The 25563-nt window shown below is 53.2% G+C and overlaps 3 protein-coding genes across 4 annotated transcripts in view; 2 read left to right on the top strand and 1 right to left on the bottom strand.

Annotated features, from left to right (window-relative positions):
* The window catches only part of STOM (stomatin), a 296176-nt gene that overhangs the window by 220742 nt on the left and 49871 nt on the right, over positions 1-25563 (bottom strand). The window lies entirely within an intron of this gene.
* MORN5 (MORN repeat containing 5) overlaps positions 6704-25563 on the top strand; it is a 632826-nt gene continuing 613966 nt past the window's right edge. The window contains exon 1 of the mRNA XM_050761894.1: positions 6704-6709. The gene's annotated coding sequence lies outside the window, so the exon portion shown is untranslated. The remainder of the gene's footprint in view (positions 6710-25563) is intronic.
* The window catches only part of DAB2IP (DAB2 interacting protein), a 216683-nt gene continuing 213943 nt past the window's right edge, over positions 22824-25563 (top strand). The window contains exon 1 of one of the 2 annotated variants that reach the window (XM_050761876.1): positions 22824-23169. In XM_050761876.1, coding sequence (XP_050617833.1) covers positions 23130-23169 — 40 coding nt within the window. In that variant the 5' untranslated portion in view covers positions 22824-23129. The remainder of the gene's footprint in view (positions 23170-25563) is intronic. The other variant, XM_050761879.1, reaches the window with a different exon arrangement.

Raw genomic sequence — 25563 nt, 5'->3', positions numbered from 1 at the left:
TGAGCCTGGCCCTATTTTTTTGGGACAGAGTCTTGTTCTGTCACCCAGGCTGGAGTGCAGTGGTGCGATCTTGGCTCACTGCAGCTTCTGCCTCCTGGGTTCAAGAGATTCTCCTGCCTCAGCCTCCCGAGTAGCGGAGACTACAGTCGCCTGCCACCACATCTGGCTAATTTTTTATATTTTTTGTACAGACAGGGTTTCACCATATTGGCCAGGCTGGTCTTGAGCTCCTGACCTCAAGTGATCCCCCTGCCTTGGCCTCCCAAAGTGCTGGGATTACAGGAATGAGCCACTGTGCCCACCCAGTCTCTTATCTTTCTATATATGTATACACACACACACACACACACACACACACACACACACACCACACACATATAAATTCATCAGGGTTCTCCAGAAAGACAGAACTAGTAGGATACATGTGTGTCTGTGTGTGTGTGTGTGTGTGTGTGTGTATATATATATATATATATATATATATATATATATATATATATGAATTTATTGGAAAGAATTGGCCACACCATCACAAGGTGAAGTCCCATGATAGGTCACCTGCAAGCCGAGGAGTAAGGAAGCCAGTAGTGGCTCACTCTGAGTCCGAAAGCTTCAAAAGTAGGGAAGCCGACAGTGCAGCCTTCGGTCTGTGGCCAAAGGTCCGAGAATCCCCAGCAAACCACTGGTGTTATAAGCCCCACCCAGAGTCCAAAGGCGGAAGAACCTGTAGTCTCATGTCCAAGGGCAGGAAGCAGCCAGCCTGGGAGAAAGATGAAAGCCAGAAGACTCAGCAAGTCGGCGTATCTCACCTTCTTCCGTCTGCTTTGAGATTGAAGGTGGGTCGTCTTCTCCCAGTCCCCTGACTCAAATGTCAGTCTCCTGGCAACACCCTCACAGACACACCCAGAGACAATACTCTATCAGCTATCTACGCATCCTTCAATCCAATCAAGTTGACATCTAATATTAACCATACATGTATGTATGTGTGTGTGTGTGTGTGTGTGTGTGTGTGTGTATACAGCATCTTTTAAAAAAAGAGAATGTAGTACAGAGGCTGGCACGTGGAACCCGCAGTGCTATGCACAGTAGCTGTGATGAGTTTTGATGGCTCTGCTTATATACTTTTGGCATTTGCTCTTGCTGTTCAGGTGACCAACTGTCCCCATTTCCTGGGATGCAGGACTTTCAGTTTAAAAATCAGGAAAGTCCTGGGCGAGGCGGAGTGCTTGGTCACCTGGCCTGCTGCTCAATTCTCTTGGTTTCCCAATTCCACAGCAGGATATTGGTTTGGTTCAGCTCATTTTTCCTAGCCAAGCCACTCAGGTCACTAACAGACCTGCAAGGGTGTCCTTGGGGCAGGGCTCGTCCCTGGTAGGAGGCGTAGGGTCACTTGGTGGGGGGGCACTTTGAACGGCCTGTGGGTGAAGCAGAAGCAGAATGGTTTCAGGGTAAGACCCCACCTGGGCAGGTTGGTGGCCACTGACCTCAAAGCCAGCACTTTGGAAAGCAGCCCAGTGGTGACAGCAGGGGGACCTCAGGCTTTCAATCTGCCCGGCTCAAGCCTGTGTTCCTCAGCCAGACACGGTGGCACCTGACTGTGGTCCCATCTACTTTGGAGGCTGAGGCAGGAGGATCACTTGAGGCCAGTTGGAGACCAGCCTGGGCAACATGGGGACACCCCGTCTCTACAAAATTTTTGTAAAAATTATCTGAGAATGGTGGTGCACACCTGTACTCCCTACTACTGGGGAGGCTGAGGTGGGAGGATGATAGGATCCCAGGAGGTTGGGACTGTGGTGAGCTGCTACACTCCAGTGTGGGGGGCAGGGCAAGAGCCTGTCAAAAAAAAAAGGCCAGATGTGGTGGCTCACGAACCTGCAATCCCAGCACTGGGAAGCCAAGGCCAGCAGATCGCTTGAGGCCAGGAGTTCCAGACCAGACTGGTCAACATGGCGAAACCTTGTCTCTACTAAAAACACAAAAATTAGCTGAGCATGTTGGCAGATGCCTGTAATCCCAGCTACTCGGGAGGCTGAGGCAGGAAAATTGCTTGAACTCAGGAGGCAGAGGTTACAGTGAACCGAGATGGCGCCATTGCACTCCAGCCTGGGCAACACAGCAAGACCTCATCTCAAAAAAAAAAAAAAAAAAAAAAGACTATGCTCCAATTCGTTTATCTGTCCCTTCCCCCACTCTCCTTTGCCCTGGTATCACAACTTTGCCCAGAAAGGACCCAGAGACCCCGCCCCTGTACTTGGGCGTGGCAGTGCCCTGGTGTGAGGGGGCGTCTTCCACTGACCACAGGACTGACCCCATCCTCTGGTCCCTACTGTACCCTGTGAGTTACAACAGTGACCACAGGGCCTGCTATGTGCAGGGTGCTCAACGGCCCTCACATAAGTGTCGCAACAGTACTGGAAGGTCCTTCACAAGCGAGGAAACTGAGGCAGGAGCCGCGAGGTCACTCTCCTGTCTGTGACTGGGCCAGACTTGAACCTAGTCTGTCTGACTTCAGAGCACGTGCTTTTTCCGACTTCCTGCCCCCCAGAGTCATCCCCCCTCCGGAATCGAGGCTCTGGGATCCCAGGGCCTCAAGGAGGGGGCACCTTCCCCCCAACCACCGCCGAAGAGTGGGCGTTTCTACAGCCTCCTCCGTGGGCCTGCGACCCCCAGTGGGAGGGGAAGGCCGCTGTGGGCTCTGGAAATCCCCTCTTCCATGGTTGGGAGGTGAGGGGCTGAGGCGCAGCGCTGGACTCGGCCCAGGCCAGCTTCGCCCTCACCTGGGATGGAGACGGAGGCGCTCCGGGTGTTCTGCAGGCGGGCCACTTTCCCACCCCGCTGGCCCCTCACGTCGGCGCATCCTCATGGGATCCTCATGAGGGGTCCGTGAGGTGGGCTCCATTCTTACTCTCTCCCCTGGCGGGAGGCGAGCAGAGGCCCCGGACTCCACAGGTGGAGCGTGATGAGCAGCCAAGATGAGCTCAGGCAGCCTCTCCAAAGCAGGGGCGCTCCCCCAGCCACCTCTGACGCCCTGGCCGCCTGCCCGCCCCCTCCGCCCCTGCCCCTGCCCCTGCCCGGTCCCTAAGGCCACATCTCTCCCTCCTCCTCGGCCAGCTCAGCCCAGGCCGTCCCTCTCTACGCCCGCCAGGGGGAGTGCGAGCTCCTTGCAAAGACCTCAGGAGGCCGCGGGGAAGGTCTGGACAGGTCAGGCGGGGCGGGAAGCAGGTGGACCCGCGGGGCGGGGACCGGAGCTGCTGGGAGACCGTCCAGCTTGACGTCCTGGTCCTGCCCAGGCCTCCCCAGGCTCCGGTCCTCCGCAGGCCTCAGTTCCCTTGTCTATAGACAAATGGGAAGTGGGGCCCTCGGGAGCAGAGCTGCTCACATTTTAAAAACATGTGAATCACCTGGGAATCTTTTTTAAAGGCAGATTCTGATGCAGTGGGTCTGGGGTGGGGCCTGGGAAGCCGCATTTCTAATGAGCTCCCAGGTGAGGTCCATGTTGCTGGATTCTGGATTCATATCTCTCTCTCTCTCTCTCTCTCTCTCTCTTTTTTGAGACGGAGTTTCACTCTGTCGCCCAGGCTGCAGTGCAGTGGCACGATCTCGGCTCACTGCAACCTCCTGGGTTCAAGTGATTCTCCTCCCTCAGCCTCCCGAGTAGCTGTTATTACAGGCGCCTGCCACCATGCCCAGCTAATTTTTGTATTTTTAGTAGAGATGGGATTTCAGTATGTTGGTCAGGCTGGTCTTGAATTCCTGACTTCAGGTGACCCACCCGCTTCAGCCTCCCAAAGTGCTGAGATTACAGGCGTGAGCCACCGCGCCTGGCCTCTGGATTCATCTCTAAGAGACCTGCCAGCTTCGATGGCAATTTGGTTTTTTGGGTGGAACGAGGAAGACCTGCCTGTGTCCCAAACCCTTCTGAAGAAGTGGCTGTTCATGTGGTCATTAACTTATTCCCTCATTCATTCATTCAACAAGCATCCTCTGAGCCTCTCTCTGTGCCAGGTCCCTGCCTGGTGCCAGGGATATAGAAATAGACAAGATCTTGTCCTGCCCTTGAGGAACTCATGGACACAAGAATCAGAGATTAGCACCCAACGCGTGATCAGTGCTGTGGGGGAAAGAAGCCCAGGGCAGAGGCGTGAGAAAACCAGAGGAGCCCCTCACTAGACATGGGGGGAGGTCAGGGAAGGCTTTTGGGGGAGAAGACCCCTCCCCCTCCTTTGTTTTTTATTTTTGAGAAAAGATCTCGCTCTGTCACCCAGCAATCACTGCTCGCTGCATTCTCAACCTCCCAGGCTCAAGTTCAGACTCCTGAGTAGCTGAGATTACAGGTGAGCGCCACCACACCTGGCTAATGTAATTTTTTTTTTTTTTTTTTTAAGAGACAGGGTCTCACAATGTTGCCCAAGCTGGTCTCAAATTCCTGAGCTCAAGGGATCCTTCTGCCTTGGCCTCTTAAAGTGTTGGGATTACAGGTGTGGGCTCCACCTCCTCTTGATGAATGGGCAGAAGAGCACCAGGCAACGGGGAGGGGAGGGAAAGGGTTTATCCAGCAGAGGAATGGGCGTATGCAAGGCCCCGAGCAGAGAAAGGCCGTGGGGTAAAGTGGTTATGCAGTGAGAGGGGCCGCACACAGACACACAAGAGCACATAAACCCCTCATACAAAGCAAACACACAAATACAACAGCACATACACACACCCCCTCAGCGGTGCAGATGTGGGTAGGAAGCTGCACCCTGAAAGAGAGGAGAGTTCTTATTCGGGAACTTCAATGAGCTCTGATTGGAGTGGGTTGTTGTAGGATGGTTTCCTTAGCAACCTCCTGCTTTCCTCCCCCAATACTCTGCAAGGAGGGCTTCCAGGGCTCCTTCAGCTCCATGGCTGAGGCTCCCCTGACTGCCCAACTCCAGAGTTTACTCCCGCCCCCCATCTCCCTTCTCCACTCCCATCCTCAACTCTGGGCCCCCAGCTCTGAAGAACTGATTCCAGGGAGTGTCCTGTCACATACAGGCCCACACCCATTCCCACCCCTCTCTGCCCCAGTCGCTACCTGCTTTTCCCTACCTCTGGCCCCATGCTGTCCCTCCAGCAACTTTGAGGGGCAGGTCTGATTTGCGCCTTTGTTTTTGTTTTTGTTTTTGGGATGGGGTCTTGCTCTGTCACCTAAGCTGGAGTGCAGTGGCGTGATCTGGGCTCACTGCAACCTCTGCCTCCCAGATTCTGGCAATTCTCCTGCCTCAGCCTCCCAAGTAGCTGGGACTACAGGCTTGTGCCCACCATGCCCGGCTAATTTTTGTATTTTTAGTAGAGATGGGGTTTCGCCATGTTGGCCACTCTGGTCTTGAACTCATGACCTCAGGGGATCCACCCGCCTCGGCCTCTCAAAGTGCTGAAATTACAAGCGTAAGCCACCGCGCCTGGTCTAGGCCACTGATCTTACTGTTTGTTTTCTATTTGTCCCACTTACACTGTTACTTTTTTCTCCTTTCTTGCCTTCTCTTGCCAACCTACACCAACGTACCCAGCAAAAAATACTCTTCAAAAACAAAGGTGGCCTCTTCTAGAAGATCTGATTTTATAAAAAGAAGAAGAAAAAAATTTTTTTTAATTCAAGTGAAACCGAGACATTTCATACAAATAAAAATGGAAAGAATTTGTCATCAGCACATCCCCATCAAAGAATTAGCAAAGGGTGATTTTCAGGTGGGAGAAAATGGATCCCAGGTGGAAACTTGGAGATTTGGGAGGAAATGAAGGCCAATGGAGGAGAAAATATTTGGTTAATCTAAACAAATATTGTCTGTGTAAAACAATAATAATTAGATCTTGTGGAGTTTGAAATATATAGAGGATTCAAATAGCAGATGGTAACAGATGACTATAGCATCCAAGTCAGGAGGGGGTAAATGGAGTTTTAAGTGGTCTAAGCTTCCTGAATTTTCCTATCAGCAATGAGAGTTCGTCTGTAGCAGACTTTAATAAGTCAAGGATACGCATTATAATCTTTAGGACAACCACTAAAAGAAAGGAGTACTAACAAATTAATAAAGCAATGACATGGATTAATTAAAAGTACTATATCAGTCTGGGCTCAGTGGCTCACGCCTGTAATCCCAGCACTTTGGGAGGCTGAGGCAGGCAGATCGCTTGAGGTCAGAAGTTCAAGACCAGCCTGGTCAACAGAGTGAAACCCTGTCTCTATTAAAAATACAAAAACTAGCTGGGCTTGATGGTGGGTGCCTGTAATCCCAGCTACTCAGGAGGCTGAGGCACGAGAATCGCCTGAACCCGGGAGACGGAGGTTGCAGTGAGCGAGAATGCACCACTGCACTCTAGTCTGGGTGACAGAGCAAGACTGTCAAAAAAAAAAAAAAAAAAAAAAAAAAAAAAAAAAAAAAAAACCAAAACAAACAAACAAAAAAACCCATATCAATTCAAAATAAGATGAGAAAGGAGGGAAAAAAATATTTTTAAAAGAAACTTCAGGGTAATTAAAATGTTCTTAAATTGGATGGTGGGCACACAGTGTCCCCCTTCAACCTGGTTCATATACCGCATGTGTATTAAATATTTTTTTCCCCAACGCCTGCCGATCCCGCGGTGTCCTCGGCTCTCCCCAGCGCCAGCACCTCCAGCTGAGCGCCCCGACCGCCTGCCGTCGTGACCCGTCTCGCCCACATGGTGGCGCTGCGGGGACGGCCCAGACTCTCCAGGTCCGAGGGCTGGGGACCGTCGCGGCAGGGAGGGGGCGGTGCGTCTTCGGGAGCTGATTGATTACTTCGGCTTCCCGCCGACAGCCTTACCTGGTGGCATCCGGAGCGCTCGCTCGCAGCAAGTCAGTCGCCCCAGTGGGTAGCTCCGGAGCACTCAGCGCCAACTGCCGGGCCGTTATTCACGCAGTGGTGCCGTCCAGCCCACATCGCCGCCCGGAGTCAAATGGGCTCGTGTCTCCCGGCGACAAGACTGGATTCCCAGAGCAGGCCTGGGGGGCTCTCAGGGCATTTGTTAGGACAGGCTTGGGGCCTGCCTCCAGAGGCCCTTAGGTTCGGGTCCCTGGAGGAGTGCAAGCCGTGTTGACCCACCTCACCCGTCAAGGGAACTACAGAGGAGGGAGAGGGGTCTTGCCTGGGTCCCTCTGGGCTGAGGTTAGGTGTTTCTGATCTGTCTCTGAATGCTCCCACATGCAAGTCTGAGCAAGCCACTCCCTGCCTAAGACACTCCATGGCTCCCTATTGCCCTCAGGAGAAGGTCCAAGTCCCTAAGTCTGACTCTTGAGGTTCCTTACCACCCCCAACACCCAGTGCTCCATCTCACCTAATCCCTTCATTCCCTTCCACCTATCAGGCACTTTCTTAGCTCTGAGCTTCGCACATGCCATTCCCATTCACTCAAACACCTTTTCACTCCTTTTTCTTCTTGGCTAACTCTGACTCATCCTTCAGACCTATAGTTTAAATGCTGCCTCCTCCCGGAAGCCCCCCCCCCCACCCCTCAAAGGTCCCCAGGCTTCCCTTTCTCAACATCACATGGAGTCTTGCTCTGTCACCTAAGCTGGAGTGCAGTGGCATGATCTCTGCTCACTGCAACCTGTGCCTCCCAGGTTCAAGAGATTCTCCTGCCTCAGCCTCCCAAGTAGCTGGGATTACAGGGACGCACCGGCTAATTTTTGTATTTTAATAGAGACGAGGTTTCACCATGTTGGCCAGGCTGGTCTCGAACTCCTGACCTCAAGTGATCCTTCTGCTTTGGCCTCCCAAAGTGTTGGGATGACAGGCATGAGCCACCACGCCCAGGCTTCACACTTGATTCTAATGATAGGTTTATTGCCTGCCTCCCTCATTGGACGGTGGCCTCAGGAGGGCAGGGGGCTGTCTGCCTGAGTCATTACTGCTCTCTCAGGGCCAGGGCCATGCAGCACTCAGCAGGTGCTCCATAAATTGCTGTGCCATGAGCGAATGTTCGAAACCATGCATCTCCTGGTGGCAGGTGCTTGAGGGGTGTGCAAAGACGCTCTGTGGCCTGTGGGTAGGTGGAGGTGGCAGGGACGAGGCATGGTTACCACAGCCTGTCTAAGGAACCACTGGGCTTCCCTTGGACTCCTGCTCTCTGGAGAGACAAACCACAATGACTGGTGGTTACCAGGCCCATCCCCAGCACCCAGAGGGTGGCTGGACACAGACTGACCTCAAGCGGCACCAGAAAGAGGTGAGCGTGTGTGTCCCTTCACCCAGCTCTGTCTGGCCTCCTCCCTGTGCACACGGTCACCTCCCAGACTCGATGCCCAGCCTTCATGCCCAGCTGATGATGGACATCGCCTCAAACATCTTCCAGCATCCTAAAGTCATCTGCATTCTCATCTTCCTCAAATTGCTTCCCTTTCTGGTTCCCCATCTCAGGAATGGCTCCACCATCTCTCAAGCCACCAGCCCGTTTTCCTCCCTCTACCATCACCCACTCATCACCAAAGTCTGGTCGTTGATTGAGGACCCCACCATCTGCTTTGCTGATCTCTCCAGGGTTCTGGTAATAACACCTTTGTCCACCTCTGAGCCCTCCTGAGCCCCATATCACAGCCGGGCTTACCTACTTTCAGTTCCCCGAATGAGCTGAGCCTGCTTTCTGCTCCTGGCCTGTCTGGCTGTTCCCTCAGCCTGGCCTCCCCGTTTTTATCTGGGGAAGGTGTATGCACCCCTGAGGTGTCTGCTTAGACATCCCTTCTTCCAGGAAGTCCTCCCTGATTGGGTGCCCCTCCTTGGGGATCCCGTGGTCACCTGGGCTTTCCTGGTCTTTGCTCTCATCACACTGTGTTGTTGTTGCCTGTCATCTGTCTCCTTGTTGCCAAATCTGGGGTCAGCGTTTGGTCCTCAGCACACACAGCTGCTCAGCCTTGCCTGACCCAGCCGGCCATGCCCTCCTTGATGAACACCCTCCTCCCATGACTTCCAGGTCACTGCTGTCTCTGAGGTCTCCTCCTGTTGGCTGGCTGCTCCTACTCAGTTCTCTTGGCTGGTTCTTCCTCATCTCCTGCCCCTAATGTTGGCGTCTCCCAGGACTGGGCCCCGGGAACTCTCCTCTCCTCTGTCTACTCTCCTTCCCTTTGTGCCAGCCTTCAGATGCCCGGGTTTCAATCCCATTTGCATGCCGACAGCCCCTGAATTCTATCTTCAGCTTGAACCTGTCCTCCGGTTGCTCCTCACCTCTCCACTCAATGTCTAATGGACGCCTCCAGCCCAGCAAATTCACATCAAGCTCTTGGCTCGAACCCCTTCCTCCACTGACTCCTCTTTTGGGACCCTCACCCTTCTGTTCACGAAGCCAAAAAGCTTGGCGTCATCTTTCAGTCCTTTTTCTCACCCCACGTCCAATCTGTCAGGAAAGCCAATGACCACCTTCAACGTACACCAGAACTCCACCCCTTCTCATCACCTCGCCTGGACCACCTGGTCCAAGATCTCTTGTTAAGGCAAGTGCAGTGGCCTCCTGGCCCCATCACTGTTTCAGCCCTGGCCCCCTGCAGTCTAACTGGCGCCTGGCCTGGAAGTGAGGCCACGTTCACCCTCAGGCCCCACCTCACTTGTAGTAACAGCCAAGCCCTTTCCTGCTTACGAGACCCTCGGGGGCTGACCTGCTCTTCCACCACTGCTGGCCTCATAGCCTTTGCACTGTCTGTTCCCTCTCCCTTTGACACTCCCCCCATCATATCTGCACAGTGCCCTCCCTTTTGCTGTCATATCTCTACTCAGGGAGGTCTCCCCTGGCCAATCTGCATGCAAATCAGGTCTCCGGTACTTCCCATCTTAGACATATGTTTATATGTTCCTTATCTTTCTCCTCCACTAGAAATAAGTCTGTGAGAGGAGGAATTTCTTTCTCCTGTGTTACCTGCTGTATTTTTAGTATCTAGAATGGCACCTGGCATATAGTAGACCCAGATAAATATTTGCTAAATAAATGAATGAATGAACAAGTGCCTCCTTCACCAGACAGTGAAGATTAAAATGGCAGACCCATGATTGTACTCACCACCATAACCCGAGTACTTGAGCCTAATCAGGGCTCAGGAAATACTTGTTGAATGCATAGGCGGATGGATGGATGGATGGATGGATGGATGGATGGATGGATGGATGGATAGATGGATAAACTATCCCCAAGGGTTGCTACCCAGACAGGTACCTGGCCCAACTTTGCAGGAAGAGGCAGGTCTGTCCACCCTGGCGATGCCTGAGCCCCAGAGTCTCCTAGGGGCAACTGAGACATGAGGTCTCAGCTCCTGACCACCCCATAGGACTTCCCCAGGTTCCAGAGGGTTTGCAATGCTTGTTCCTGGCAGCAAGACAGGAAACTGCCACAGGATGCCAAACTGATCCAAAACTTCAGTTCTCGTGCCCTTTAACACAGCATTTTTGCTTCAGAGAATCTTTTTGACTAAAAGGCTAGCAACAGTGCACAGAGTTAGAACCGCATGTTGGAGGGTCACAACAGCATGGCTGGTAATCACCTAGAGAAGGGAGCAGCCTGGATGCCCAATCATAGGGGACCGCCTGGGTGCAGGGTAGCACAGCCTGCCACGTGGTGCTTGGTGGCCAATACAAAGATCAAAGAGGATGGATCCAGGTGCTGAGATGGGAAGACACAGGTGGAGTTGCTAAGTGACAGAAGCATGTCACGGAACCATCGTGTGGAATGAGCTATGTGTGGTGTGAACAATGAAGCCTGTGGGTGTGTGTGTGCCCATGTGTACATGTCTGTGTGCATTGGAAAGGGGCTGGACTCACACTCACCCACCTCCTAATCAGGTCACCCCTGGCTGGGGAGCAGGATTTGAAAGGACACTTCCACTGACTGGCCTAGATAGTTTTTTTTTTTTTTTTTGAGATGGAGTTTCGCTCTTGTCGCCCAGCCTAGAGTGCAATAGCATACTCTCAGCTCACTGCAACATCTGCCTCCCAGGTTCAAGCGATTCTCCTGCCTCAGCCTCCCTAGTAGCTGGGATCACAAGTGTGCGCCACCACTCCCAGCTAATATTTGTATTTTTAGTAGAGATGGGATTTCACCACATTGGCCAGGCTGATCTCAAACTCCTGACCTCAGGTGATCCGCCCGCCTCAGTCTCCCAAAGTGCTGGGATTACAGGCGTGAGCCACCATGCCTGGCCCTTTCCTTCCTTCTTTCTCTCTTTCTTTCTTTTTTGAGACAGGGTTTCACTTTGTCACTCAGGCTAGAGTGCAGTGATGTGATCTCAGCTCACTGCAGCCTTGACCTCCCAGGCTCAAGCAATCCTCCCTGCACCTCAGCCTCCTGAGTAGCTGAGACTAAAGGTACACACCACTTTGCTCGACTAATTTTTTTATTTTTGGTAGAGAAGGGGTCTTGCTATGTTGCCAAGGCTGGTCTCAACCTCTTGAATTCAATGTATCTGCCCACCTCGGCCTCTTAAGGTGCTCAGATAAGCGCCTAGCCATTTTTTTTTTTTCTTTTCTTGATACAGTGGCTCACTTTGTTGCCCAGGCTGGAGTTTGGTGGTGTGATCATGGCTCACTGCAGCCTTGACCTCCCGGACCAAAGAAATCCACCCACCTCAGCAGCCTCCTGAGTAGCTGGGACTACAGGTGCATGCCACCACACCTACTCAACTAATTTTTTGTTTGTTGAGACAGGGTCTCATTAGATGGCCCAGGCTGGCTTTTTCGTTTGTTTGTTTGTTTTGTTTTTAAGAGACAGAGTCACCCAGGCCTTGGAATACAGTGGCACAATCATAGCTTACTGTAACCTCAAACTCTTGGGTTCAAGGGATCCTCCTGCCTCAGCTAGCACACACCACACCTGAGGCTCACTTTTTTATTTTTGGTACAGATGGGGTCTCACTATTTGCATAGGCTGGTATTATTATCATTATTTGGAGATGGAGTTTCGCTCTGTAACTCAGGCTAGAGTGCAATGGTGTGATCTCGGCTCACTGCAATCTCCGCCTCCCAGGTTCAAGCGATTCTCCTGCCTCAGCCTTCCGAGTAGCCGGAACTACAGATACATATCACCACACCCGGCTAATTTTTGTATCTAGGCTGGTCTTGAACTCCTGGCCTCAAGCAATCCACCTGCCTCAGCTTCCCAAAGCTCTGGGATTATAGGCACGAACCAACACACAGGGCCTGTTTTCACATTTTTAAATGGTTGGGGGGAAAAAAAGTCAAAATAATACTGTACTGTTTTATGACACAAGAAAATGACAGGAAATTCAAATTTCAGTGTCAACAAAGTTTTATTGGTAAACAGCCATGCTCATTCATTGACACATTGTCTATGGCTGCTTTTAAGCTACAGTAGCAGAGTTGAGCAGTTGCATCTGTGACTACGTGGCCTGCAGCATCTAAAATACCACTGGGCCCTTTACAGAGTAAGTTTGCCAACCCCGACATGTAATATCTTGCTTGGGGTCAAACAGTAGCTCTGTGGCCTGTCTGGCTTTTTTTCTCTTGTATGCACCTAGCCTAAATGCCCTCTCTGTCACTGGGAAATTAGCCACCCTAAAGGATCCTTTCAAACCCTCCCCTCCACCAGGTGGGCTCACTTTGCTGATCCAGTCCCCTCCTGGCTGATGCCTCTGGTCCCTCCCCACCCTCCCGATCCCCATCTGAGTGGAGAGCCTCATAGGCAGTAACTGACTGATTCATCTCTGTGTCTCCAGCGCTTGGCATAGTCCCTGGTGAAAGTTTGCTGAATTGCATGAACTGCTGTCATTGCTGGGTTGGTGAAATGCTTCCAGGCTTCTTGAGGTTTATCCTGACTCACCGCAAAACCTGAAAACTATCCAAGAAGCATGGGGAAGGGTGGCTGGGGAGGGGGGTCAGGTGGAATGCAGAGAGCTGAGCTCATGTGGGGAGTTCTGATGATCTCAGGGGCTTCCCCGGGGCAAAATCACTCCCTGTGACCACAAAGAATAAAACTAGGATGACAGATTAGTTACTGAGTAAAATGGGTGTTATTCACATGATGGATACCCTGTAAGTATCCCTGACTTGACCACTACGCAATCTATGCATATAACAAAATTGCACATGTACCTCATACATTTGTACAAATGGAAACAAAAAAGAAAAGCTAGGGCAGGGTGCGGTGGCTCACGCCTGTAATCCCAGCACTTTGGGAGGCCAAGGCAGGCGGATCACTTGATGTCAGGAGTTCAAGACCAGCCTGGCCAACATGGTGAAACCCGTCTCTACTAAAAATACAAAAATGAGCCAGGCTTGGTGGTGTGTGCCTATAGTCCCAGCTACTCAGGAGGCTGAGGCAGGAGAATCGCTTGAACCCAGGAGATGGAGGTTGAAGTCAGCCGAGGTCGTGCCACTGCACTCCAGCCTTGGCAACAGAGCAAGACTCCGTCTCAAAAAAAAAAAAGAAAGAAAAAGTGAAAAATGAAAACCTAGGACCAGGATTGCCTGGAGGTAGGGAGTTCCCCATTTTGAGAGGTAAGCAAGCAGAGTTTAGATCAAGGATGTCACGGAGGAGATTGCTGCTCTGTTGGAGGGTTTACTGGATGAGATCTCCAGTTGCTTCCAACCCAGAGCTCAGGAAGCCTGGGGTTCTCTTGGATGATGGCCAGGCCCTTGTGCCTCACCAAGGCCAAGCTCTGGGGGCTGGGAAAGGGGACGGAGAGCCCCATTCCTGACAGCTGCTGAAGATCCCACTCCATCCACACAAGCCTGTGTCTCATCCCTGCCCTGACCTCCTACAATTATGCGCCTGCTACGGGAATCCTGGGGATAGCTTCCTGGAACACAAGGCAGGGCCGTGGGACCCAGCAGCCGAGACGTCTCAAGTCCAGCCCCATAGTCCATCATGAAACTGATGATTTCCAGGAATTTTGAGGACCCCAGACCATCATCTCCGTCCACTCAGCCCGGGAAATCCCCTCACTCCAGGCATTTATTTATAGCTTGCCTCCTTTCCTGGAAAGGTTTGAGGTTGTTTAATGATAATTCCACCTCACATTTGCGCGGCGCTAGGAGGAGGCCACAGGGCATTGTGGCTGAGAGTCTGGGTCCTGGAATCAGCTGTGTGATGGGGGAGGAGGTGCCAAGTTATATAACTTCCCCAGCCGCACCACCGCGGAGGACTGGAATTTCTAACCCAGCCCCAGAAGCGTGGTGCCTGTCACATCCTCCCTCTGTGAGGCTGATTAGCCATTTCCTCCTCTGAGCCTGGGTTTCCTTGGGACGGCTGGGATTCCCTGAGAGGACGTGGGAACTCACGAGGACCCTCGGCAGGCACACACGGGGCAGCTGGCTGGCTGTGGCCCCCGCCGGCCCTGGGGAGCCGATGACAGGGCCGCCAGCAATGCACCCTCGTCCCCTGGGGCTGGCTCAGAACTCCTAAGGTGGTGCCAGTCTTTGGTTCAAGGCCTTTAGATGAGTCAAGAAAGCCTCTGTACAACAAACCCCTGTGACATGAGTTTCCCTAAATAACAAATCTGCATGTGTACACCTAAACCTAAAATAAAAGTTTAAAAAAATAATAATAAAGCAGAGCCCTCCCCCTCCCTAAATGGGGGGGGTGGAGAAGGACAGCTGTGGGAGGGGCCCGGGATGTAAGGCGAGACCACCAGCGAGCAAACCAAAGCCTGGCTCAGACATTTCTCTTTGAAGGTCCCTTCCCACCTCCGCGCCTCCCTGTCACCCCCACCCAGACATACTTCTGCCCTCCTTGGCTAAGAGGAACTGGGTGTTTATGTGGGGCGAATAATGACTTCCTGTCCGGCAGACTTGGATTCAAACCCCAGCTCTGCTGCTTCTCGGCCACTTGAACGCCTCTCAGTTTTCCCATCTGTGAAATGGGGCTCAGAAAACCTTTTTAAAAGGTTGATATATGAGGTGCACGGAGAGTACCAGGCCTCTCTGAGTACAAGACCCTCTGGTCTCCCTCCTCCCATTCTGGTCCCCGGGTACCAGCCCTGAATGAGAAGGGGGAGGGACCCAGTCCAACCAGAAAAGCATTAAGATGCAGGGACAGTCAGGCGTGGTGGCTCACACCTGTAATCCCAGCACTTGGGAGGCCAAGGAGGGCAGATCACTTGAGGTCAGGAGTTTGAGACCAGCTTGGCCAACATGGTGAAACCTTGTCTCTACTAAAAATACAAAAATTAGCTGGGTGTGGTGGCCCGCACCTATAATCCTAACTACTTGGGAGGCTGGGGCAAGAGAATCACTTGAACCTGGGAGGCGAAGGTTGCAGTGAGCTGAAACTGTGCCACTCCACCACGAGACTGCACTCCAGCCTGGGCGATAGAGAGGGAATCTGGTACCTCAATAAGGGCTCCTGGATGGAGTGCATACAAGGCAGGAGGGGGTGGGGAGAAAAAATAATAATTCAGCCAACACTTAGTCATTCCACAAATACTTTTTTTTTTCTTTTGAGACAGGGTCTTGCTCTGTCACCCAGGCGAGAGTGCAATGGTGCAGTCATGGCTCACTACAGCCTCAACACCCCAGGCTCAAGTGATCCTTCCACCTCAGCTTCCTGAGTAGCTGGGACAGCAGGCGTGTACCACTAAGCCTGGCAAATTTTTGTATTTTTTGTAGAGATGAGGTTTTGCTATGTTGCCCAGGCTAGTCTTGAGCTCCTGGGTTCAAGCGATCCACCTGCCTCAGCCTCCCAACGTGTTAGGGTTACAGGTATGAGCCACCACGCTCAGGCAAATGTTCAAATATTTTATTCAAAACATGTCTATTGAGAGTCCACTGTGCTAGGCACTGTTCTAGGTGCTGGGGATACAGCCTGGAGCTTCCATGAAGGCAGGGGCTGGAGAATGATACACAAATAAATATATAAATAATGTCAAGTGGGATCCGAAGGGCCAGGAAGAAAACTAAAGCTGGGACAGGGGCAGATAGAGCAATGGGAGGGGCAGGGATGCAGGGCTCATGATATCTTAGGGAGGGTGATCAGGGGAACCTCTAAAGGAGGCAGCATATGGCCAGGACCTGAACGTGGGGGAGAGGGGTCTTATTCCAAGCAGAAGAAATAGGGTCCTGTAATCCCAGCATTTTGAGAGGCCAAGTTGAGCAGATCACCTGAGGTCAGGAGTTCCAGACCAGCCTGGCTAAAATGGTGAAACCCGTCTCTACTAAAAATACAAAAATTAGCCAGGCATGGCGGCACACACCTGTAATCCCAACTACTCAAGAAGCTGAGGCAGGAGAATCGCTTGAACTTGGGAGGTGGATGTTGCAGTGAGCTGAGATGGCGCCACTGCACCACTCCAGCCTGGGTGACAGAGCAACACTCTATCAAAAAAAAAAAAAAAAAAAAAAAAAAAAAGAAGAAGAAGAAGAAGAAATAGGGAAGCCCTGAGGTGAGATACAGCGCAAAGAAAAACCAGGAGGCCGGTGTGGTTGGGGGATGGGGGAGAGGGAGAGGGAGAAAGGAAAAGGAGAGAGTGCAAAGGAGGAAAGAGGGAGGCAGACAACGACAGAGGGGAGAGAGATGGAAGGAGGGGGAGATGAGGTGGTGGGCAGATTTTGCAAGGCCTGGCAGGCTGTGCTACGGGCTATGGATTTTAGATTCACTGAGCACCTCCTCTGGTCCAAGTTCTGTTTTTTGTTTTGTTTTATTTTGTTTTGAGATGTAGTTTCACTCTTGTCACCCAGGCTGGAGTGCAATGGCGTGATCTCAGCTCACCGCAACCTCGGCCTCCTGGGTTCAGGTGGTTCTCCTGCCTCAGCCTCCCGAGTAGCTGGGATTACAGGCATAAGCCACTCCCGACCTCAGGTGATCTGCCTCCTCAGGGATTATAGGCATAAGCCACTGCTCCTGGCCCCAAGTTCTATTTAAGTTCTACCTGAATTAACTCATTAGTTCTCCTAATGGCCCTCCAGGCATGGCCTATTTTTATCCTCGATTACACATGAGGAAACTGAGGCACTAAGGAGTGAAATCACTTGCCCAGTGTCATCCAGCTGGAAAATGGGAAGCTGGGATTTGGACCCAGGCAGGCTGATGTGAGCTCCTGAGCTCCAAATCACTAAGCTCTGCTACCTGTCCTCCGGGTGAGAAAACCAGCCGGGAGGCACTGGAGCCAGAGCTGACGCTGGATTCCAGCCCATGTGGGTCTGGCTAAATGGCTGGAGTCTGTGTCCTGGAGATGGGTGGTGCTGGGTCAAGGAAAGTGCCCCAGCCTTAGGTCAGTCCCCACCCTGGCTAAGAATCTCAGGAAGAATAAGACATTCTGGGCCCCCTATGGGCTCCATTTGGCCTTCAATAGCAGGATGTAGCTAGAAAATCAGTGGTTTACTCATTGGCTTACATCTGTAATCCCAGCACTCTGGGAGGCTGAGGCAGGCAGATCCCTTGAGGCCAGGAGTTCAAGATCAACCTGGCCAACATGGTGAAACCCCATCTCCACAAAATAGCCAGGTGCGGAGGCGTGTGCCTGTAATCCCAGCTACTTGGGAGGCTGAGAAATGAGAATTGCTTGAGCCTGGGAGGCGAAGGTTGCAGTGAGCTGAAATTGCGCCACTGCACTCCAGCCTGGGGCACAGAGCAACACTCTGTCTCAACAAAACAAAACAAAACAAAAATCAGAACTCACGGCAGGAAAATAACCTGAAAGCATACACAGCCAGGCTGTCACACATTTGCATGCCTTGATACATAGTAGTGCCACATGCCCATCCTCCTCCAGTCTGCCTGATGAGCTCCTCTTCATCCCTCATAGTCCAACTGGGCTGGCCCTTCCTCTGCAAAGGCTTTCTGGATCCGGCTGAGCAGATCACTCCTCTCTCATGCTGCTGCTTTACACTAGACCTGTCTTCTTACAGCTTTTAGGCCCCTGGGTTTTGGTTTCAATCATTCCTTTGTGTCTGGCTCCCCCATCTCCACCCAGCCCAGGGCTTGTCAGGGGCAGAGGGGGTGAGCGGGGCAAATGCCACATCTCGCTGTGCCAGCCTCACTGGCCGCATCCTCCCCAACAGGGCAACCAACGAACAAGCTGACCACCAGGTGCTGCTGTCTCTCCCTGATGCCCACTGAGGGACCCTGGTCTACCCACTCCCTCCTGCTGACATCCCTCCACACAGCCAGACTCGGGGGGCCAGCTGCCACCAGTGACTCCTCAGCTCCTTCCTTTACATGGAGTGACAGGTCATGTCTGGAACCTGGGAATTCCTGCTGCTGCTGCTGGAGCAAAATCATGCAGTGGGTTGGTGGAGCTATGGCTCCCAGATCTATGCCCTCTGTCCCCACCACTCCGCTGAGCCCTGATCTCGCAGCCAGTAATGACTTGCCGGACATCGCCACATATCTGTCTACATTTCTCAAACTCAACATCACCACAGCAGAGCTCTCTCTGCCCAGCCCTACCCCTTTCCTTCTAGCCTCTCCCAGCTCCATGGACCAATCCAATTGCTCAGGCCAAGAGCCTCAGAGTCTGCCTGGACATGTTGCTTTTGCCTTCCTCCACATCTGTCAGGTTGTGCAGTTTTTTTTGTTTTTGTTTTTTTTTTTTGAGACGGCGTCTCGCTCTGTCACCCAGGTTGGAGTGCATTGGTGCAATCTCAGCTCACTGCAACCTCTGCTTCCTGGGTTCAAGTGATTCTCTTGCCTCAGCCTCCCGAGTAGCTGGGATTACAGATGCCCACCACCACACCCAGCTAATTTTTGTATTTTTAGTAGAGATGGGGTTTCACCATGTTGGCCAGGCTGGTCTTGAACTCCTGACCTCAGGTGATCCGCCCGCCTCGGCCTTCCAAAGTGCTGGGATTACAAGCGTGAGCCACTGCACCCGGCCCCCATGTGTATCCTGAATCTGTTTACTTTGCCCCACCTTTGCTACCAACACCCCAGCTGAGGTCTTTCTCCTTAGAGACGACAGCAGTGTCCCACTGGCCTCCTGCATCCTCTCTGGCCACTCCTCCAGTCACTTTCCCTTTGTAGCCAGGGAACCTCCCATGTCACTGTCCTGCTTCCACCTGCAATGGCTCCCATATCCCCTGGCCCACAAGGTCCTTGGAGAGGTGGCCTCTATGGTCTTCCCCTCTTCTCCTGGACTACTCTTCCAGCTGTTCCCAGCCCTGGCCATGCTGGCCACCATTCCTACCCTCCTGCTCAGCCAGCTCACTCTCATCCCGGCTTTGCAGCAGCTCTGCCCACTCCTGGGTGCTCGGCCCCTGAACTCTGCATGGCTGGCTCCTGCTTGCCTGGCAGGTTGCTGCTTGGATGTCACCCCCTCTGTTGTGCGGCCCCCATTTAATTCTCTGAACAGCACTCCTTTCTACCAGACAGTGTGTGTCTCCCCCAGCTAGAGTAGAAATTCAAAGGAGCAGGGACACCCATCATCCCAGGCCTTCTACAGGTCCAGGCACAAAATCAGACTCAACAATGGCTGGTGGGATGAATAAAAGAACAGAGGGGACTTGCAGGCCCTTTGCCACCATGCTGGGAATTTTGCAAACACAGGCACCTTTTGACCCAGCAATTTGGTGTCTAGGGTTTTCCCCTAAGATCAGTAGACAAATGGGCACAGTACGGTCAAGATAGTCCTTGCAGTGTTGCTTGTCATCAGACAACTGGCAGCAACCTAGGTGTCCATCAATAGGGGATTGGCTCAAAGCAGCTGTGGCATAGCCAAAGGGTGGTATGTTATACAGCCACTAAATAGACGTGTCTCTTATCACAAAGGGAGGGAAGCAGAGTCTAGAGCCGGATGTTCAATACAATTAATCCCTGGAGGGTAGGAGTTCTGGTTGCACTTAAACATGTCTAATTCATTACAAGAGGGAAATGGATTCGGAGGTGGGAACTGCCAGGGTCATCTAAGTCCATACCTTGACTGGTGAAGAAAGTGAGGCCCAGGGAAGCAAGACCCTCTCCCTAGGTCACACCACTGCCTGGAGGCACCGCCAGAGCTGGGGTCCACATCTTCTTCCCACTAAGACCTACTTCTGCTCTCAGCAGGTTCTGGGGTTACAGCCAGCCAAGTGAAGGGTACATCCTGAGCCTCCACGTAGACCCTCAAGTTGAGTCCTTTCTTTTGGAGCCTCAGTTTCCTCATCTGTAAAATGGGCCCATGTTCTCCCACGCTTCCTTTACTAGGTTGTGGAGATGATAAAATTTGCATGAGGATGAGCATTGCCCTTTACTGAATGCTTGAGACACACCCAGACCTGCCCTAAGGCTTTGATGCACATTACCCCTTTTGTCGGCACAATAACCCTCTGAAGTAAGGGCTTGAGTAGCCCCATTCTGCCAACACGACTCACAAGAGTTGAGTAACTCACCCAGTGGCACCCAGCTAGTTGGTGGCAGAGCCTGGATATAAATCCAGGTTGTCAATTTCAGCCCCATCCTGCTAACCACCACAATCTATCTGAAAAGAGACCGCGTGTGCATATGTACAAATGGGCACGCAGATCCCCTGGGGCCTTGGAGGACTAGGGAGAGCTGTACCTGAATCCATCTATTGGCTAGTGGTTCAAGGACCTGATTTCCCCCTTCTGCCTCCTCAACCCCCAGCCTGCCCTACCCACTGATTAGAGCTGGGGAGCCTGGTGCCTGCAGCTAGCCTGGGTAGGGCCAGTCTCCCCATAATTAAGGCAGCAGGAAGTTGGGAGCTGGGATCCCTGTCATCTGAGGTGGGGGAGGAGGCGTGACGAGTGACAGAAGGAGCCTCCCTGTCACCAGGCCAACTACGTCAGCAGCCACTGGCTGCTCTGGGAGCCGCTGGGCAGCAGTGGGTGGCCGGCAGCAAGCCCGGTGGGTTCTTACCTCCTTGCCATCCCTGGCCTGGACCCTCCTGTTAGCCTCCTGCCTTGACTCCCTGTCTCCCTGTATCTCCCTTCTCTAAATGTCTCCTCCACCCCAGCACCAGAGCCATGTCTCCAAAAACCAGGTCACCAAGGTTTGGCTTCTAGTGTTCCAGCCATGCTGTGGGGACAGAGGATTTCTCCTGCTTTCAGAGCAGAGCGTTAAGAAGGCTGCAAGGAGCTGCTTACAGGAGCTCCCAGGCAGCCATTGAGAAGGAGGTCATTTCCCTGGAACAAATGCCTGCTGGGGCTGTGTATCACCCTCTGGAACCCGCCCACACCCCCAGGCTGGCACTCCAGGCCCTTTCTTGATCTAGCCCAAACCTGCTTATCAACCCTGACGTCCTCCCAGTCACCTGTCATTTCCATTGTGTGTTACCTTCCTGCCTCCATGCCTTTGCTTGTGCCATTCCTTCTAACTGGGACACTCATTTTACCCCGCTTGGCCCATCAAATTCTGCTCTTCTTTCTCTGCCCAGTTCAAACACCTCCTCCTCTCAGCAGCCTTCCCTGATTGAGCCCAAATGAAGCTGTCTCCCATAAGCCCACGGTACTGCCCTGTGGTCTGGGTGGGCTTGTGGGAGAGGCAGATAAAGACTTTTTTTGAGATGGAGTCTCACTCTGTCGCCCAGGTTGGAGTGCAGTGGCCTGATCTCTGCTCACTGCAACCTCCACCTCCCGGATTCAAGTGATTCTCCAGCCTCAGCCTCCTAAGTGGCTGGAATTACAGGCACACACCACCACCCTAGGCTAATGTTTTGTATTTTTAGTAGAGACGGGGGTTTCTCCATGTTGGCCAGGCTGGTCTCGAACTCCTGACCTCAGGTGATCCACCTGCCTTGGCCTCCCGAAGTGCCGGGATTACAGGTGTGAGCCACCGTGCCCAGCCAGGAGATGCAGATTGAATGCAGACTGATTGAGATGCATCTTTGTCCTCTCTACCATCCCAGCACCAAGGCTACGCCCTCTCTGGGGTCCATGCCTGCCCTGGAGGTCACTCACAACTGTGGCCTTGGTCAAGTCACATCACCTCTCTAAACTGCATTGTCCCCATCTGTAAAATAGGAGAACCACAGTTTCTCCTGGACGGGACCAGAGTAAGGAGTGTATGAGACAATGTGGGCAGTACTCGAAACCGTGCCCACCTCTGGCGTCTGCTTAATAAATAGCACCCAGGGATCCTACAGCTGTGGCTGTGGAGCCTGCATCTCCCTCTGCCCTGGTGGCTTGGCGGCTTCCCCTCTTTTACAAGGTCACCAGGGAGGCCTTCCCAGAGGACAGTCTGGATCATGTCATTCTCATGGACCCTCCTCTGGGCAGGCCTGGAGCCATTCCCAAAGGCCCTGTCCAACCCATTCCTGACTCTCTCCCTGGCTCTCCGATCCCATCTCTCACCAACCACCTGGAACTTATTAGGGGAGCACTGAACGCCCCATGCACCCTTTCACCTCAGGGCTATTACACAGGTCACTCTCTCCTTCTGTACCTGGCTAACTCCTGCTCATCCTTTAGGCCCCAGCTTACGTGCCCATTCCTCCAGGAAGCCTTCCCTGACCACCTCGTCCATCCTGGTGAGGTGCCCCTTCTGTGTGTTCCTGCAGCTCTTGCATCACACACTGTGCTGCAATGACCTGTTTTCCTGTGAGCTCCAAGAAGCCAGGCACTGTGCCTCGCTCCCTGCTGCAAACTCAGCACTGGGCACGGTGTCTGGTGCCGACTAGATGCTCAAAAAATATTTAGTGACTAACTGAATGGATGGATGAGTCAATTTCTGCATCCCCCACACTGCGGGAAATGTCTGTAGAACAGATTTGAGTGGGAGGTTCCAGCAGGGCCTGGGAGAAGCCCCTGGGGTTTGGGCACTGGGGGTAAACAGAGCAGACCCCCCAACCCCTCCCCTGGAGGGCTGGGCTCCCCGCGTCCTGCAAACCCCCTGGGCCCCAGAGGCGGCTTCCAGATGCTAAGCCCATCTCAGCCTCACCTCTTAGCTTTTCCATCTGCACAGCCGGGCCAGATCCCCGCAGCCAGCATCACGGGCAGCCAGGCCAACCGTCCCGGCGTCTTCCTATTTTAGACATCTCACTGCCTCAGTCCCTTCTAATGTTTCCAGTCAGGCTGCGGGGGGAGGAAAAAGAGGTTACTGCTACTTTAAATGTACTGTATGAAGGCGAGGGCTGGAAAGGGGCCTGCTTGCAGGAATACCCAGTCATCTAGTTGGAAAAGCCGCCAGATGGAATACAAAAGGAGGAACCCAGACGCTCATGGAGACAGCCTCGGTTCATAAATCAGGTGGGGCCAGGGGCTGGGGGCCCACATGCCATGGAGCCCGACTCCCTCCTGGACCAAGACGACTCCTACGGTAAGACGGTGCCAGCAAAGTGCAGAGTTGGGGGTTTCAGCCTCTCTGCTCAACGGACTGTTCTCTGCTATAGGAATCTGAGTTGAAGCAGGGAGGCAGTCAGGCATCTGGGCACTGTCTGGTCTTGGGACCCATGGGTGGGCATGGGTGCCTTGGGTTATGAGGCTCAGGGCTGGAGGGTCCCTGGAGTGGGCAGCCCCTCAGACTCCAGGCGTTGACAAGGTCCAGGGGAGGGAGAGAGAGTTTCTCAGCTGCTTCTGTTTTGCTCTTGGCCAAGAAGGAAACGAAGGAAGTTTTGCAGCCCCCCTGCCTGTCTGCCTGCCTCGCTGTTCGCCAGGCCTGCCCTGTGCTGTGGGGAATTCAATTAGTGCGATCCTACAGATAAATATAGATGGAAGAGGCAACAGGAACATACCTTGTAATTAAAGGCCGGGGCTCATGCTGAAAGCACTCCCCATGTGACAGGGCCCCAGTGGCTGCCACCGGGGAGCTGCCCCTGTGCAGCTGCCCAGGCCACTGGAAGCCCTGCATGCATTATTGGGGAAAAGTTGCTTGGGACAGAGACCATGCAGAGTATGGAACAGGGATTTATAAGACTTGGAAGGGTTCCTTCGTGGCGGTTTCTGCGGGCCTGGGGCTCCAGGGATGCAGTAACTCAGCTCCTGCACTGCTCAGCCTGGCCAGAGAGCTCACTTTTGGCGGGGATGCCCAGCACAGCCTGGCTATCTCTGGACAATCAAGGAGGGATGCAGGAGTGCAAAAGTGTGGCCGAGGGACCAAGGCTGGGCATGGGGAGGGGGGTGGGGCAGCAGGTTTTAGGACTCAGCGGGGAGAAGGCCTGTTGACCTCGGAAGAGGTGGTAATTGCAGGGCGACCTCATCCCAGCTTGGGTCAGGTCAGCCTTCCAGGGGCTCAGGTCCTCCTGAGACCACAGTTCTACTAAGAAAACCAAGCTCTTGTTTCTCTGGACATTCCCCGACCACATCCAGGCCTGGCTGCCTGGCACAGATCCAAGGCCAAATTTCCTTCCTCCTGCAGGAGCTCAGCCCTTTCCAAGGAGAGGGGCCCTTTGCCACGTTTGGAGCTGCAGCCCTCAGAGAAGCTTGGCAAGGCCTAGCCCACAGACCTGGCATCTTTGGGCACTCGGTGGTGGGGGGCAGTTGATGCATGCAGAGTGACCTCCGTGCGCCAAACCCCGTGTCAGGGTCAGGGGTGTGTAGGAATGAGGAACTCAGTCCTAACAAATAATTGGTGCTTAGTGAATGGAAGGAGGAGAAGAGAAAGGGAGGAGAGTGGGAAAAAATAGGGAGAGCAGCCCTTGGCCTGGAAGAGCTCCCAGTATGGAATGGGAGACAGACAAACAATCCCAGACTAAATTCAGAGTGATGCGGTCCTTGGGGAGGCGAGGGGCAGACAGCCTGAGGGTGTGGGACAGGCCTGCCTGCCTCCAGAGCTATTCACTGGAAGCATGGCATAGGGATGGGTATTGGCTCATTGGATGTATGGATGCTCCCCTAGGGAGGGCATTGACCTTTGAAGAGGCAGGCGAGGGGGTGGGGAAGACCAGCCCCAGCCAGGGATATCTCAGGAGCCCACAGCCCCCACTTGCTGTCCTCCAGATTTGCTAGTAGCAGCCTCTGGGCTGGGCAAGGCTGGAAACTGAGGCTGCCTCCACCCTCACAGAAAGACCCTGTGCACAATCAACTCCTTGTCCTGGCCTGTCACGAGGCCGGTTGCTGATCTCCTGGAAGCTAGCCAGGCAGGGAGGTAAGGGATTCAAGAGGAAGAGGAAAGGGACAGAGGGGGCCTTAGGAAAGGGACGAGCAGGCATGGAGTGGAGCCCAGGCTCTCTCTGGGAGCAATCCCAGGCCCAGCTGGAGAGGAGTCCAGCTTTTCCAGCCAAGGTCTCCCACCCAGCCAGTCTCAGGGGTCCAGGGCTGAAGGAGGCCATCCTGGGTCAGGGCAGCACAGGAAAACTGCGGTCTCAGTGAGTCACTTCCCCAGTCTGAGCCCTGGTTCTACATTCGTTCATTTAACAATTACTTTCAGGTTCTGGACTGGGCTTTGGGGTTCAAGAACAAATCAAACCTTGTGACATTCCTAGGCTAATCTGAGAGAGAGGCAGGTGCTCTGATGGGGGAAGTCAAGGCACGTGGAAGTCCTAACCCCATACTTGGATTCCAGACAGACTTCCTGGCAGAGGTGACTCCGCCACTGAAGAAGTCAATGATTCCCTCTATATTGGTCAGCTCAGGCTGCTGTAACAAAATAGACAAAGTGACTCACACAACAAAGTTTTCAGAAACAGAAATTAAAGCAGGAGCCTGGGCGCAGTGGCTCACGCCTGAAATCCCAGCACTTTGGGAGGCTGAGGCAGGTGGATCACTTGAAGTC

This window comes from Macaca thibetana, chromosome 15 (genome assembly GCF_024542745.1).
Source record: "Macaca thibetana thibetana isolate TM-01 chromosome 15, ASM2454274v1, whole genome shotgun sequence".
Taxonomy (NCBI): Eukaryota; Metazoa; Chordata; class Mammalia; order Primates; family Cercopithecidae; genus Macaca; species Macaca thibetana.
The sequence above is the reverse complement of the archived record's forward strand: the minus strand, read 5'-3'. Positions and strand labels throughout refer to the sequence as shown.